General features: G+C 23.6%; 6 protein-coding genes across 6 annotated transcripts in view, besides 5 other annotated features; 2 read left to right on the top strand and 4 right to left on the bottom strand.

Annotated features, from left to right (window-relative positions):
- Positions 1-185: 185 nt before the first annotated feature.
- Positions 186-1,655, bottom strand: EHI_166840 (uncharacterized protein; the record flags this gene model as incomplete). Its single annotated transcript, XM_645424.1, has 1 exon — positions 186-1,655. The coding sequence occupies one exon, from the start codon at positions 1,653-1,655 to the stop codon at positions 186-188; it is 1,470 nt and encodes a 489-aa protein (XP_650516.1).
- Positions 1,656-1,818: 163 nt separating this feature from the next.
- Positions 1,819-2,349, bottom strand: EHI_166830 (uncharacterized protein; the record flags this gene model as incomplete). The annotated part of the gene is made up of 1 exon (XM_645423.1): positions 1,819-2,349. The coding sequence occupies one exon, from the start codon at positions 2,347-2,349 to the stop codon at positions 1,819-1,821; it is 531 nt and encodes a 176-aa protein (XP_650515.1).
- A 426-nt stretch (positions 2,350-2,775) lies between these two features.
- Positions 2,776-3,369, top strand: EHI_166820 (Ulp1 protease family, C-terminal catalytic domain containing protein; the record flags this gene model as incomplete). Its single annotated transcript, XM_645437.1, has 1 exon — positions 2,776-3,369. One exon carries the CDS (start codon positions 2,776-2,778, stop codon positions 3,367-3,369), a length of 594 nt encoding a protein of 197 aa, XP_650529.1.
- A 554-nt stretch (positions 3,370-3,923) lies between these two features.
- Positions 3,924-4,303: a repeat region.
- Positions 4,199-5,378: a repeat region.
- Positions 5,379-5,682: 304 nt separating this feature from the next.
- Positions 5,683-6,837: a repeat region.
- Positions 6,838-6,856: 19 nt separating this feature from the next.
- Positions 6,857-7,465: a repeat region.
- Positions 7,441-8,437: a repeat region.
- Positions 8,438-8,744: 307 nt separating this feature from the next.
- Positions 8,745-11,422, bottom strand: EHI_166810 (elongation factor 2; the record flags this gene model as incomplete). The annotated part of the gene is made up of 2 exons (XM_001913537.1): positions 8,745-9,250; positions 9,304-11,422. The coding sequence occupies 2 exons, from the start codon at positions 11,420-11,422 to the stop codon at positions 8,745-8,747; spliced, it is 2,625 nt and encodes an 874-aa protein (XP_001913572.1).
- A 733-nt stretch (positions 11,423-12,155) lies between these two features.
- On the top strand, positions 12,156-12,449 carry EHI_166800 (ubiquitin, putative; the record flags this gene model as incomplete). Its single annotated transcript, XM_648974.2, has 1 exon — positions 12,156-12,449. One exon carries the CDS (start codon positions 12,156-12,158, stop codon positions 12,447-12,449), a length of 294 nt encoding a protein of 97 aa, XP_654066.2.
- Positions 12,450-17,176: 4,727 nt separating this feature from the next.
- EHI_166690 (uncharacterized protein) overlaps positions 17,177-17,554 on the bottom strand; it is a gene marked incomplete at both ends in the record, with an annotated part of 975 nt that continues 597 nt past the window's right edge. Inside the window, one exon of the mRNA XM_001913536.1 lies at positions 17,177-17,554. This exon is cut by the window's right edge and continues 597 nt beyond it. Within this exon, the coding sequence (XP_001913571.1) occupies positions 17,177-17,554 (378 nt within the window).

The following is a 17,554-nucleotide window of genomic DNA, read 5'->3' as shown; positions in this document are numbered from 1 at the left end:
TTCTTAACAAACCATTTCTTCAGTTTTATTTTAAGTTTTCTTTTCTTTTTTTGTGATTTTTTTATTCTTTTTATTTTTTTTTTTGAAGTTTTAGGGTTTGACTTATTTTGTAGAATTGTGTTAAAATTTAATTTCATGTAATGATATTGTAGAATTTACAAGTTTAAATGAAAGATTAAAATCAATTAGTTTAATGATAAAAGTTGTAGTGTTTCATTCCATATCTCATGACTAATTTTTCTTTTTCCATAAGAAGAACCTAAAATACAAGCTACATTTAACCATTTATGTAATGACATTTGATCTATATTTGAGTTAATTTTTCTTGCATTAACAAATGAGTTTGTGACTATGTCTTGAACATCTTCAGTAATAGAACATTTTAATTTTCTACAATAAGCAAAATATCTGTAAGCATCCAATATTTCTTTTTGATTCCATTCATGGAGTAAGTGATTTATAGAAATATTTGTGATTCCCTGATGAATGATAATATTATGATCACATAATCTTATCATATCTTCGTTATAATCTCTTTTAGTAACAAAAATGACAGAACAATTAATTGGGATATTTATTGGTTGACCATAAATATTAAATTGTAACATTTGTTGATTTAATAACTCTTCTATTAGTATTTTATTTTGTTCATTAATTTCTTTATTTGCAGTAATAATTACAATACTATCATTTCCAATTTGTAATGAATGTTCTTCATATTCAATAGTTTCTGAAGTAATTTGTGGAAGTAATGATTTAGTTTGACAAGCATCAATAACTTCAACAAAAGGATTAAAAAAATGAAGTACTTCTTTTAAATTATTAATAAAAGGATCAAATGAATCAACAATTAAACCTAATGAATATTTTTGAAGAACCATAGGTTGACGAGTATGAATTGAGCTAACTAAATTAAGTAATAAATGAAGGTTCATAGGTTCAGGAATAATAGAATTAAAAAGAGTTAAAATATGATTTCTAACGTTAAAATTATTACAATCTAAACTGATACTTTTTGAATATTGATTTAAAACGATATTCATTTGAGGAGTAAATCCATTAGAATCAAGACAATATTCAGTAAGTCCAAAAGTTCTCCATAATAAAATATAAAATTTTTGATTTGTAGGTAATTTAATATCCAATTCATTATCTTCATCAAAACGAGATGATTGATAAATTCCTATTAAATGATATCTTTCACCTATTTTTAATTGAACTCCATCTTCAAATCCAATAACACAAATTAATTGATTAAAAGAATTATTTTGATTATTTTTTTTCATTAAATTACCACGTGAATAACAAATTGATGGAATGGATTTATTATATAATCCTTCAATTTTACATAAATAACGATTTCTTGATATATAATTAAATTCTTTTACTTCTTCTTCAAATATTTCTACATATCTTGTTAATTTTCCATTAACAGATTCATATGATATTTGTTGGTCTAATTCGTATATTACTGTTACAACAATTGAAACTAATGATCTATCACTTATTTTATATGGTGTAGAATGATTAAGTAATTTTTGATAATATTCTGAATTATGAATCATTTCTTCTAAATTATTTAATTGGTTTTTATGATTTTGAGAAGGAATTTCAGAAAAGAATTGATCAGGTACATCAATACAACTCAAATCCATTTTTTCTATATTAAATTTTTATTTAGTTTTTTTATTAATTTTTATTAAATTTTATTTAGTTTTTTTATTACATTTTTTATTACATTTTTTGTTTAATTTTTTGTTTTATATTTGAAAAGAAAAGTATAAAACAAAATTAAATAACACAAAGAAACGTTTAGTATTAATACCATTGAAGAATAATAATATTAGATATTTCAAAAGTATTTGGTTTTGTTCTACCAACAAATAAATCAGAAGTATATTTTGTGTCATAAATAAAAGAAAATTCAGAAGAAAATGATGATTTAGAAATTCTTAAATCATAAGCAGAACACATTCCAATTAAACCATTTTCACTATTATCATCATATAGTATCATATAGTCTTGATATTTAGAAGTATAAAATATTTGTGGTTTAATTCCATAAAAATTAATAAAAGTAAATAAAAAATATCCACCGTTTTGTTTATATCTTATTGGTAATAAATTTTTTGTTATTTTTAATGTATTTTGATGATATGAACCAAAAATAAATCCTTCAGTTGTTTTAACAATTATTGTTATATTCTTTCTTCCAATTATTTTTGAATTTATTTGTCTTGATGATATTTCTTCTATTTCACTATTATAAATAATATCAAAATAATTTAAATGAATCCACTCTTTTAATTTGCTTATAACTCCTTGAAATTCATTCTTTCTTACTGTCATGTTAATCAAGAATCTTTCTTTCCTTTTTTCTTAGTTCATCTTCTTTTTTATTATCTTCTTCTCCTTTTCTTAAATATTTCTTTTCCCGTTTTATATTATTTGTTATTTATAACAATAAATTACTTCTTAATTAATAATTCAAATTTTTATAATTTTGATTTGTAAAACATAAAAATATTCTTTCTCTGTAATATTCCTTATTTGTATCTTTATCATAATAGTAACTCTTTTAATAGTAATTTTGTTGATTTAAATAATTATTGTTGATATGTTTTTAACTGAGTTTTTATTTTATGATGATAGATGTTATTCTCACCATTTTCATTTAATTTATTTTCTAATTTTTTTAATTAATAAAAAAAAAGAATAATAAATTAATATCAAAAATAATACTAATATTCAGAAGTTTTGAAAAATATATAAAGAATGAGTATTTCTACGATAGGTGATGTCACTTTATATTCATGTGATGAAAAACTTGTTAAAAATGGATGGTTTAATGATAATTTAATTTGTTATCAAATTGAATACATCAAAAAGGAATTTCCATTAAAAGGTATTTTGATAATCGATCCATTAGGATTTGTATTATTAAGTTTGGGAGATGAAAAACAATTATTAAATGATTTAAATGCAAAAGAATACCATCACATAATTATCACAGTTAATGATTTAACGGATAATAATACTGTAAATAATGGATCACATTGGACACTTCTTTATATTGATATACTTTCCAAAATTGGATATTACTATGACAGTGTTCCTTCTCATTCTACTTTTCATGCAGAAATTCTTTTAAATAAAATATCTCTTTATTTTGGCTTTCCTATTGCTTTTCATAAAGCACATTGTCCCCTTCAAACAAATGGATTCGATTGTGGACCTCATGTTTTAGCAAACATTTATGCAATTTGTACTTTGTTAAGTGATAACTCACATGACTTTGAAGTACTTCATCCACATTATACTGCTTCAGAAATTCGTTCATTAGTATATTCAGAAATCCATCATCTTTAATTTTATTTTCTTTATTTTGTCTTTTTCTTTCTAATGTTAAATTCCTTTTTCAATTTCGAGAACATTTCAAATTATATTTACCGTTAGTAGTAAATAACATTATCGAATTTTGTAAAGAAAATCAAACATAGAATAAGTCAATATCATTCAGAAGATGAAGTGCAACAGAAATAAAAAATCATCTAGTGTCAATAAAATTACTAACTTTAAGTAGATATTGAATTTTTTATTTCATTTTCTCTTGTTTTATTCTTCATTTCTTCATTATATTTATTTTATATTTTATTTATTGTTTATTCCCAATATTTGATTATTCATTTATTATTTTATGTTTAAATTGTCCATTCTTATTTACATTATATTTTATTATCCTATCTTCATTTCTTGTTATTTTATCATTACAAATAGTACATCATTTCATTTATTATTTGATTTTATTATTAATTTGTTTATTTTCATACTCACATATTATTTTCTTGAATTAATTTCATTGTTTATATTCATTTCTTTTTATATTATTATTATTCTTCACTATTTACTTGTTCCAAAAAGAAAGATACATTACACGAAACACCACAACAAATATAAAAAAACAAATAACCAAAGAAAGAGAAATTCATTCAACCAAGAAATATAAATGATAGAAGAATGAGTGAAAATAGGTATCATCCATATTGATAGGGATATACTAATTGTTACAGTAATAACGACTATTATCATAACTATCACTAGAACAATTGCAGTATTAATTATATGATTCATTTTACTCATTACTTCAATCATACTCATCATCATAATTACTTTTTCATTAATTTCAATAGAAATAAACAATGTCATCATAATAGAAATAAATATCATAATAACACACAAAGAAGGTATAAACAATATCAAAACATGAATATAAAATACAGGAATATGAGAAATGATAGAAGTAATAAAAGAAAATCCAAATGGAATAATTAAAAGAATGAAGAAAACATTTGGTAAGAAGATTAATTTTAATGAATTAATGAATATAATAGAATTAAATGAAAGAAAGCACAATGTAAAGGAAGTATTTGAATGGGTAAATAATGAATTAAATGATAGATATTTAAATGAATGGAAAGAAATGTGGAGAATATATAAGATGTGCAAATGGCACTTTTAATGATAAGAAATTAACAGTAGCCACTTGGAGGTCATTAAATATAAAAAGAAATGCATTCCTCCAAATAGTAAAAATGCAAGAATTTGTAAGTATGACAGGAAGTGTTAAATCTAAAATACTCCAAAATGATGATTTAAAATATTGTAAACATTGTCATAACACAATAGCATCTATTAGTCATATATTGTTAGGATGTAATGAAAAAGAATCAAATATCAAAACATGATTATGTTTGTAAACAAATATTTAAACACTTATTAATTACACATTTTAATGAATTTGATGCAATTGACTTTAATAATCCTCATAAATGTATAAATAATGATGAAATGATTATAACTTATAATATTGATTTATTGGTTAATGACAACTCATTCAATGATAGAAGACCAGATATATATTATCAAAATATTACAGAAAAGAAATGATATATTATAGATGTTGTTACATGTCAAGATAATAATTTAGAGTTAAATTATATTCACAAAATAAATAAATACAAAGAATTACAAGAGAAAATAAGAAATAATAGAGAAATAATATATGTAGAAATAATACCTGTTATAGTATCAATAAATGGATTAATACATTAAGAATCAGCAAGAAGATTACAATCACTGAAATTACAATTAGACTTTTCCAAAATCCTACGAACAATAATTATCAAAAATATGAAAGACTTAATGTTTTATACATTCAATTCTGGCAGCACAATAGAAGAAGAACAATCTAATGCGAGTATGTTAGAAATAAACTCTAATACACCAATAGAGTATATTGAAGAAAGTGAAATAAACACTTCTCAATATTCATAAAATCCAATTGAGGATATATCTAATAATTGACCTCTTTTTTATTTATGATTTGAATTATCATGTTTTATCAACATTAATTCAATCAATTAATTTAATAAAGATAATAAATGATAAATAAAAATAAGATAATAAAATAAAAATAAGAAATAAAAGAGAATAGAAAAGATATAATTACTATAAATATACAAGGAATAAAAGAAATGAAATGAAAATCAAATAAAATGATAAAAGTACGTTAAATAACATAATAAAAGAAATATTCATCATTTTAAATGATAAAATATTTAATATGATAAAATATTAATATTGTAAATATTTGTTTTTTGTTTTTATTAAGAAATGAAGAATTCCCTCTAGAATAAATGGGTGAATGATTAATAAACATAAATGATGAATTTGTTATTGAATTAGTAAGAACAGTGATGTACTACTGTACCAGAGAATGTGAAATAAGAAATAACATATTAGAGAGATGGTACAGTAAGAAAGGAATGTGGAATAGAATTAAAAACATTAATTCATAAAATCCCAGAAACAAAAATAGAAGAAATAATAAATGAAGGGATTGAAATGAAAAAAGAAAAAGAAGTAGTAGTAGAAATAAAAAAATTATTGGCAAATACATCAAAAAATGGAAGTGTCATCAAACAAATGACATGTTAGAAGATGGTTCAAGTCAAAAGGAGTAGATAAAACTACTACAGTGAAAGCATGAAATTTAATCAATATTAAGAAAAATGCATTTCTACAATTAACTAAAATGCAAGATGGAGCAATATTTTGTGGGTATAAGAAAGCAAAAATAATGAAAAATGAAAGATTGAAATACTGCCCACTATGTAAAGACAAGATAGCTACAGTAGAACACATTCTACTATCTTGTATTTGTCATAAAAAAATCACAAATGGAAAAACATGACAATATTGGCATTATAATATTGATTAATAAGAAAATATACATGAAATAAATAATATAAAAAACCCCCATATGAAACAATGTTCAAATATAAAGACATTACAATGATATGGAACAAACAAATAATGCATAAAAGTGAATGACAATATCACAAAATATCAGATATATACGTATTAGATAAAAAGAACAAAACTTGTCTAATATTTGATATGACTAATGTTGAATATCACAATATTAATTGAGTGTAAATGAAGAAAAGAAATAAGTATAAGGAATTAAAGAATATTCTAATGAAAATAGAGAAATTAAAAGATGTCAAAATAATTCCAGTAGTAATTTCAATTAATAGATTAATAAATAATTCAAGTAATAGATTAATTAAAGAATTAAAAATTGAGATTGACATCGTGAAAGAAGTGAAAAACCATTGTAGTTAAAAACATGATAAATGACATGGAATACTGCTTCTATCACAACGAAACATACACCTTAGAGCTGCTTGAAGATGAAGACTCATTGTGATTAGTCTCCACTAAGCCAGGAACAATAGAAGCTATTTCTATTAATACTTAATTAATTGCTTTTTATTAGAAATGAAGAATTGAGAGATCCTTTTCCAATTTTGAACATACAACGAATTTTAATACCATGGTTACTGTGTAAATCATTTGTGTATTGTAAAGAAAAGCAAACAAGATATAAAAATTCAATGTCATACAATAAAAAAAGAAAGAAATGACAATAACAATAAATAACATAATAGTAATGATAAATGAAACACCAAGGAAAAATGAATTAGAAAGAGAAAGACACAAAGAAAAACAAATAAGAAACAAGATAAATACAATAATAATAAAGATTATACAAATAACAAATATAAATGAATAACAATAAATGATATACAAGAAAGAATAAAAAGAATAAAAAGTAAATGGAATAAAGGAGAATATGAAGAAATACTTAAAAAATATGAAGGTAAAAGAAAAAGATGGTACGATATTCTTCAAGAAGGATATTCAATAAAAAAGAAGAAGATAATTGAAAAAACGAAAGAAGAGTTTAAAGAAAATACAAAAGAGATTAAAGAAAAAAAATATCCAAGCAACAGAAGCAGAAATCAAAAGTAGAAACCCAAATAAAGAAATGAATGAAGATGTAAAATATCAAGAATAATAAATAACAAAGAAAGTACAAGAAATACAACAAAACAAAGAAATAGAATATTAATTGAAGTGTTGTATTGTTTTGAAATTAATTGGTTAAATAAGAAATTATATAAGAAATTAAGATGGGAACAAATAGAAAGTATAATAAAAGTGATAAATATCAATGTCAATAATGAAAAAGAATATATTAAATATATTAAAATATCACATAAAATAAAAGAAAGCACTAAACGGTACATTAAAGTGAAAATAAATGATATAATAGAAGGAAGAGTAGAGTGTGATTCAATAATAAAAAACATCATATTAAAGAATAACTCTACAGAAATTGATGAAGAATATCTTAACACTCTCATCAATAAAAGAAATGAAATGAAAGTAGAAAAATGTTCAAACATTAATTACTACTTTCAAAGAAAAGAAGCTGACCGACTAATAATGGAAATTAATAATAGATGGATATAATCAGGAATTAGAATGCAGGATCTGCAAGATGATATGAAGAAGATTTCAATGTGTATGCACCTCTATCTCCAAAATAAAATAATAAGAGATAAATTTGATGAAATAAAAGAAATCCTAAAGAAAATGAATAGACTAGAAGATTTAGTCAATGAAATGGTACAGAATAAAATGCATCATGAAATTAAAAGAATATGAAGAAGAAGGAATAAAAGTTAAAGCACTAGAAAGAATAAAGTACCTAAAATATATGATGACTATGATAAAGGAAAGAATTAAATTCAATAAAAATGAAATAGTCAGAATCAATACAAATAAAATCATGTTTGATTCTAACAAGAAAATTAAAATAAGAAAGACCCAAACAATGAAATATACCAAATAACGATATTACTTTAGAATAATGGAAATGTTATATGAAACACAGGTGATATTAAATAAAGAGAAATGGAAAATAAAACAAAACACGATATTGAATGAAAGATATAGAAATTATGATAATGTCATTATAACATTAAATGAATTAAATTTAAGTATAATGAAAATAAATAACTGGAAATATTCATTAACACAACATAAAAGAAATAAAATAAAAGACAAAATTATAAGTTATTGATAAAAAAGAATAAAACTATTATAATAAATGATATGAATAATGTTGAATATTATAATGATGAATTGATTGTGTTTAAATAAAATAAATAAAGAAAATATGCTTTTATATATTTCTGATTAATTAGTATTAATTTTAACTAATTTTTATTTCATTCATAACATAAAACAATTATGTAAAATAAAAAATTGAATATTAATGAATTGTTTTGTTAATAACTTAAACTTAAAGATACTTCTTATTAAAGAGTCAATTAAAGCTTATCATAGAATTTATCTAAACCTGGAACACCTTCTGGAAGTCCTTTTCTCTTTCTAATAGCTGCAACAATTGATCCTACCTTTGATGTTGCATCAGTAACATCACCATTGAGTAATTGCCAGTGATCAAAGACACATTGTGGGAAGGCTTGTCCTGATGTATGTGATCTCAAATCGGCAGTAAATCCAAATGATTCACAGACTGGAAGATAAGCTCTAACATTGAATAATGGAGTACCTGGTCTTTGTTCTTCTGAAATAATCTTTCCTCTTCTTCTTGACATGACAGTGTAAATTCCTCCAATGGCTGATTCTGGGCATTGAATTTCGGCAAGATACATTGGTTCAAGAAGTGATGGGGCTCCTGTTAAGACACATGCGAAACAGCATCTTCTAGCACATGGAATCATTTGAGCTCCTCCTCTGTGGATAGCATCAGCATGTAATTTAACATCTTCTAAGTTAATTCTAACTCCTCTAATTTGTTCGTTACAAACTACTCCATCATGCATAGCATTGTTAAGACACATGTGCTGGAAAGCTTTCCAGCACATGGAATCATTTGAGCTCCTCCTCTGTGGATAGCATCAGCATGTAATTTAACATCTTCTAAGTTAATTCTAACTCCTCTAATTTGTTCGTTACAAACTACTCCATCATGCATAGCATTGTTAAATCCATTAACAATGGAATCTTTAACTTCATTCAAATATTGAATACCTTTTGTAACATCAACAAACAAATTTGGTCCACAGTTATCTGGTCCGAAACACCAAATCTTTCTTGCTTCATCAACATCCCATCCATATTTCTCTGAAAGGAATTTAGCTCTTTCTTTAAAGTCTGTATCTGGTTTAATTTCTCCGGCTTCAATATCTTCAGCAAGTCCTTCAGCAAATGGGAAGGCTCTCATGAACAATCTGTTTTGATTGTTAGCTGATTTAGAAAGGCATTGAATTCTTGATGGTTCTGTAATAGTTTCTCTGAATGAGACAACTGGTTCAGTAACAATCAATGGAACTCCTGAACAATAATCTTCTTGAAGATCCTTAAGACAAACTTCAAGATGAAGTTCTCCAGCTCCAGCAACAATGTGTTCTCCTGATTCTTCGGTATAACATAAACAAAGTGGATCGGATCTTGATAATCTCTTCATACCTTCAACAAGTTTTGGAAGATCTGATGGATTCTTGGTTTCAACAGCGACTCTGACGACTGGTGAGACTGAGAATTTCATATCCTTAATAATATGTGCTGTATCAGAATCAGTAATAGTTCCTGATTTCAACAAATATTGATCTACTCCAACAAGTCCAATGACATTACCACATGGACATTCATCAATTGGATCAGTATATCTACCCATCATTAACATAGTTCTTTGAATGTTCTTAATAACACAATCATCTTTTTTACCTGGAACATAATTTGGTCCACAAATTCTAGCTTTTCCTCCTGTTCTAATTGTTCCTGAGAAAACTCTTCCAAAGGCATAGAATCTTCCTTTATCATTGGTTGGAATCATTTTAGAAACATACATCATTAATGGTCCTTTTTCATCACAATTAGCCATAGCTTTAGCTGCTTCATCATCCATAGGTCCTGTGTAAAGATTTGATGTTCTGTATTTTTGTGCAACAACTGGTGATGGAAGATGGAGAACAATCATTTCAAGTAATGTAACACCAGCTGGTAACCATAATTTCATAACTGTCTTAAGAAGTTCTTTTCCTTCTTTTTCTTTATCATCAGCTGATAATTTGATTTGTAAGTTAGTTAACATCTTTTCATAATCAGCTTTTCTTCCTTCCATAATAGCATTGAATAATTTAGTAATTGGGTCAAAACAGAATTGGACAAATCCTCTTTGAAGAACTTCTCCATGATCTCCTTTTCCATTCTTCTTCCATTTCTTAGCTTTAGCATCCCAATAATTGTCACCCCAAAGTTTTTCTAACATTCTCTTTCTATCAATTCCAAATTTGGCTGACCACATCTTAGCAAACTTTTCAAGTGTAAATGCCCATCCATGAAGTCCTGATCCAAATGCAACTGTTCCTTCTCCTGGTGAAACTTGAACATCTCCAAGAAGTTCATCTTTGTAGGTTGAAATAAGGACATTAACGTTTTCAATTGATCTACAGAATGATTGATATGCTTCTTCTGGTTCTTCTTTTAATTCAAGAATAACTCTATCAACTTTGTTAATAATAACAATTGGTTTAACTCTTTCTGTTAAGGCTTGTCTAAGGACAGTTTCGGTTTGGACACAAACTCCTTCAACACAATCAACAACAACTAAAGCTCCATCAGTAACACGAAGTGCTGCTGTGACTTCTGATGAGAAATCGACGTGGCCTGGTGAATCAATAAGATTAATAAGGAATCCATTTCCATTAGCATCAGCTGGGATATCTTCTTTATCTTCAATTTCATAATACATAGAAATTGAGGTTGATTTAATAGTAATACATCTTTCTTGTTCATCGGGTCTAGTATCAGTATATCTAGCTACTCCAGCTTTTTCATTAGAAATAATACCTGCAAGTGTAACAAGTGAATCTGTTAATGTTGACTTACCGTGATCGACGTGAGCAATGACACACATATTTCTAATGTTGGATTTATTCAACATGAAATCTTTCATAGTTTTGACTCCTGTACTAGACATGACTCTTTTACTAATGTTATTTTTTGTTCTTTTTTCCTTTTTATATCCAGTTATACATGCTTTTCCATTTTTATTTTCAGGGTTGTTGTTTAATATGTTGTTACTATTACACTATTATTATTTTACCATATGTATTTCTCTTAAAGGGTTTTTTTTTGAATAAAATGTGAAAATATTAATGATTTTCACTTCTTTTTTTTTCTTTCTAGAAGATTCATGGTGAGTATTTTATCTGTTAATATTTCCCTTCAATTCACTCCAATAATATACTATTCTGATTTAAAAAAATTTATAGGGTTTAATCCTTTAACTCAAATTTTCTTTTATTCTTCTTCATTTATTTTCTCTTTTCTCTTCATCACTGACTCATTTCTTTTCTTTTTACATTTTTATTTTTTGTTCCTCTGTTACAATTATTCTTTTTCATTAACCAAAAATTATTTTTATAGTCTTTTCATAAAGCTCTTCGATTGCTTTTTTTATTTGATACCAAACTGAACTTCTTCAATATTATATTTATATAAACAGTTAAATGAGTATATTACTTATTTTTGAAAAATACTCTGAGTAAATTATATGAATAATCTATTTCTTTTTATTTAATTAAAAAAGAAAAGAATTAAAGGAATAATTAATTTATGTTATATACCTCATTTTTATAAAAAATAATAATTAGAAATAACAATTAATAATTTTTTTATTATAATAAAAAAAGACACGTCATTGATGTCAAATGTTTCAAAAAGATTCCGAAAAGAATAAAAAGGGAGTGAAAAGAAACTTTAAAGTGAAAATGCAAATCTTTGTTAAGACACTTACTGGAAAGACTATTACATTAGAAGTTGAACCAAATGATTCTATTGATGCTATTAAAGCTAAGATTCAAGAAAAAGAAGGAATTCCACCTGATCAACAAAGACTTATTTTTGCAGGCAAACAATTAGAAGAAGGAAAGACACTTTCAGATTATAACATTCAAAAAGAATCAACACTTCATTTAGTCTTAAGATTAAGAGGAGGATATTAAAAGGTGTGTTTAGTCTCAATAAAGATTCTTTACATCCTTTTGTAATTGATTTTTAACCTTTAATTCCTTTATTAATTTTTTTGAAGAATTGAAATATTATAAAATATGAAGGTACAAGGTAGAATGTTTTGTATTATGAGAGAAATAATTTTTGTATGATTAAACAATTAGTAATGTTTGTAAAATATAATTAACTGTGTAGGCATTAATTCTTCAAAAAGTATGTTATTAACGTTGTCATAAAAGTCTCACTCACAATGAATTATCCACCAACATCAATCCTTACATAAGAAAAGTAAGTGTTTATGATTAATGTTTAAATTATAAGAAATAATGGAGTGACTGTGTTTAGTTTATCAAATAAAAACGTTGTGTTAAAATGTTATGACTAAATACTATTAAAAACATTTACTTATTATATTTATAAACTACACCTTTATTTCCTTTTCAATTAATCAAGATTGAATCATTTCATTTCAATTACTATGATTCGTTTTGGTGTGAAAAGATTTGGATATTCTTTTCCACAAGGTGCTTTTCTTATTCCTTCATATTCAAATGATTGTTGTTTACAATATGATTCTGTTTTATTATTTTCTTTATAAACACGAATATCACTCCATCCAAATTCAAACAGATAATCATGTGATTGGTTATATAACCAAAACGCACGTTGTGGGTCTATAATATCAAATTTCTTCATTCCTTCAATTCTTCCTTTTGATTCTAATGAAAATAAAAATGATTTTGAATCATTTATAAAATAATAAGTTTTATCAATTTGCTCACTAACATATCCTCCAAATCTATTTCCTCTTGAATCTTCAATAATAATTATTATATGTTCTTTATTCTTTATTCTTTGATCAAATACTGATGTATTTTTATTCCAATCATCTTTATCTGAATCAAATAATATATTGTTTATTCTTTTTTCTGTCCATTCTTCTATTTGTTTGATTATTTCTTTTGTTTTTTCATTTGATTTGTTATTTGATGTTGATTGTGTTATTCCCATTTTTGTTGTTTTTTTAGTTTTTCTTTTTATTATTTTATTACATTTCTTATTTATTATTCAGTTCTTATTTTTCTTTTTATTTTATTCATTTCATTCTTTCTATCATCTTCTCATTTTCATTTTATTCATTCATTTCTATTCATCTATTTGTTGTTTATCATTTCTTAATTTCTTTCTTAATGTCACTTCTATCTTTTTATTTCTTTGTTTATTTTCATATTCAATGATTAGATAAATGAATTAATTCGTGTTTGAAATGATACAAATGATTGAATATTGTAAAATAATAATTTATTCACAATTCTATTTCATTCATTTAAACTTATTAATTATTCATTTTAATGATTTGATTCATTATTATCAAAAAATAAGATGAAAAACAAATCAAATTAAAATAAAGAATAAAAGAGTAAAAATAATTAACATAAAATACAATGAAATAATATTAATTAATTTCATAATTTTCATACCCGTTTATTATTATTTCTGTGTATTATATTTCAAAATTTAATTGAAAAGTATCATTCTATTCTTTATTTAACTTTGTACTTTCATTTCCTTCTTATTATCTCATTCTCTTTCTTTATTTATTAATTTCTTTTCTTATTCTTTCATTTATTTCATTCATGTTTTATTTCATTAGTACTATTCTTATATTATTACGTTCTTCTTTATTTTATTATTCTGTTGTTTTATCTTCTATTATTTATATTGTTTATTGTTTATTTTTCATGTTATTATTCATTCTATTTTATTATGTTGTTATTTTCTATCATAATACAGTTAATATGTTAAATAAATATGTTAAAATTGTTATTATAATGAAATAAAATAAAAATAATAATACAATTAATAAGATGAATAAATAATAAACCATAATCTAAATGTGTTTATAACAATTTCTGTACAACATCTTTTAAAGTACTAAATGATATGAAATGTTTCTTTATTTGGAATATGTTTTAAATATTATGTGATGTTCTTGGAATTTTATTCTTTATACAATCATTCAGTTACATAAATTAATGATAAAAATAACATATAATACAAACTAAATGAGAATGGTGATGAAATAATCCATGAAATAAAGAAAAATAAATACAAAAAGAAATAAAAAGAATAAGAAAGAATGAAATAATAAATATTAATAATAAAATAAACAAGAAATAAATAATAAGAAGTGATATGATAATGATAAAATATGAAAGTGAATATGATAAAGAAAAGAATAAAAAGAATAAATTAAATAACAATTGATTGAATAAAAACTTAAAAAATGATATAATATATCATAGAATAAATACTTCTAGAAAAAAAGAAAGGATAATAAAAGAATAAAGAAGAAATAAGAATAACTAAATGAAATGAACAATGCAAATAATGAAAGATTAATAAAAATGAAAATAATAAAATAAACAACTAAATAATAAATGAAATAATGTTATATTTATAATAACTAATAAAAATATTAAATAAATATTAAATACAATTTTATTTATTGTATAATTGTTAGAACCATTTGTTGTTTAATATTATAATAATGTCTATATTTATTATTCTATTCTTTATACATTTCTTCTTATTATTATGTTTATTTTTTATTATTTTATATTTTTATCATAAATATTTTAAATAATTTATTCAATTATATTTATTTCTATTCTTTATCTTCTACTGTTGATATTCTCTTTTCTTGTTTCTTAAATACAGATTTATCTTCTATGAGTTGTTTATTTTCTTTATTACTTTCTTCAACTTCCTTTTCAATTTATATCCCTTTTCATTGTAACATGTTTCGATTATGTGAATTCCATACACTCGGATCATGAACTCGAGGTAATAATTTATTTGGATAGTTGTTCATGATATTTCTTTGTGGTATATCATGAAGGTTTCTTAATGTTTCCTTAAGTAATAAATACAAAAAACAACTTCAAACTACTTTTAATTTCTTCATTCATTTGATCACCACATTAATCATTTGAATGACAGTTTTTATTCCGTGTTACTTTTCTATTTAGATTCTACTCTTGGAAATAGTCATCTCATCAGATGCTTTTCATTATTATCCTTTCACATTACTTTGTTTAATTTCCTAATTACATGTTTTTGTTTTCTTTTTATATTTCTTTATTCATCTCCTCTATCTGTTTGATAGAGTCTCTTAACTTTCTCTTGCTTATTTCTTCCTATTTTATATTCCCTGTTTTGTACTTCTTCATTTCTACTTTCACTTCTTTTACTTACTAGCTTCTTCTTTCTTAATTAAGTCTTTCATCTCTTACTTTATACTTAATGTATTCATATATGTATTTTGATTTCTTGTTTGAAGTTCTGTTCTTTTTTTCTTTAAATATCTTCTTTCCTTTCTTATCAAATTTTATTTATAACAAAATTGTGTTTCTTGGGATTATTTCAGTCTTTTAATATTTTAAATTTGGTAAACAAAAATATGAAATGCCTACTACCAAAAATCTTTGAAAATTAGTTTGGTATATTCTAAAATTATCATAAACCATTGAACAAAATACTTATTCTTTTGTTTCTATTTCATCTTTCTTACTCTTTTATTAATTATTCCTATATTCTATTATTAATTTGTGTTTATCAAGAAGAATAAAAAAAGACCAAAATAAAATAATCAATTCAATCATTTTCAATTTAATTCTTTGATTGAACATAATAAAAATGTATAGTATTACTTTTATTTATTTTAGTACTTCATACTAACATATTAATATTCGAATATATTTATAATTATACTTTAATTATGTTTTGATTTCTTTTAATAAATACAAACTACCATTAAAAATTATCAATAATCATTATACAAGAATTGTCATTTCTTACATTTTGTTATTTGAATTAGATCAAATAACAAATAAAAAATGAACAAAATTCAAAGAATAAATACATAATGAAAGAAGAAAATAAAAGTAGACAAGATTAATACTAAGTGATAATAAATGGAAGAATATAAAAAGAAGAATAAGAGTTAATGTGATATTAAATAGAGAATAAATAGAGATGAATAAGAAAAAAAATGAATAAGAAAAGAAAATAAAAATTCATAGAAGAACAACAATAAATAAATAAAGAAGAAATAATAATAAATTAAAAAATAAATTGTTATAAATGAATCATATAAATGATATTAATATCAATTATTCTCTTATACTTCACTTATTTTATTCATATTTTATATATTTACATATGATTAATCAAATATTTAATTCATCCAATAGTTTTATATTGTAATTATTTCGTAATTATTTATATTCATTTTTAATTTGTTGTTTCATTATTTCAATAATGATAAATCAACATATGATTAATATAAATATGATTATAAATGTTATTATTCATTTAATTAATAACCATTCTAACAATTTGTATGATAATATTTATGTTAAAATGTTGTGTTTTCATTATTATTTATTCATTCATAATATATTCATGACATTTTCTATTTCTTATGAATTTATTAATTCATTTTCTTTTATTTTCTTTTAATATCAATGTTTATTCTTTTATCGTGTCATTTTTGATGATATTGGTTATTCATTAATCTCAAATGTATATGAATTAATTTAATTTTATAATAACATTAAACATGAATGAAATATAGGAAATATTTTATAGACATATGAATAAAAGATAAAGAAGAATACGAAAAGAAAAAGAGAGAAACACAATAATTAGAAGAAGATCAACTGAATAACAAAAGCAAAAAACATAAACACACTTGATGTTCCATCAAGGTTATTATGATTATCAGAAATATCATCAGAACTAACATTAGTTTTATCATGTGAAATATCAGAAGTATTTGTATTTTTATTATCTTGTTTTTCATTTTGTTGTGGATGATTTTGTTGTGATTGTGATGATGGTTTTTGTGGTTGTTCTTCTGGTTTTGGGTGTTGTTCATTTGGTATTGTATCTTGCTTATCTTGTGACTGTGGAGTTGAAGTTGAAGAGGCAGAGTTAGTCTGTGGTTGTGATTTGTCTGTTGTTGATGTTGAAGTGTTACTTTGTGATTGTGATTTGTCTGTTGTTTGTGGTGATGAGGGTGAAGTTTGTGAGG

Source organism: Entamoeba histolytica, genomic scaffold (assembly GCF_000208925.1).
Source record: "Entamoeba histolytica HM-1:IMSS scf_1104750518823 genomic scaffold, whole genome shotgun sequence".
Lineage (NCBI taxonomy): Eukaryota > Evosea > Mastigamoebida > Endamoebidae > Entamoeba > Entamoeba histolytica.
The sequence above is the reverse complement of the archived record's forward strand: the minus strand, read 5'-3'. Positions and strand labels throughout refer to the sequence as shown.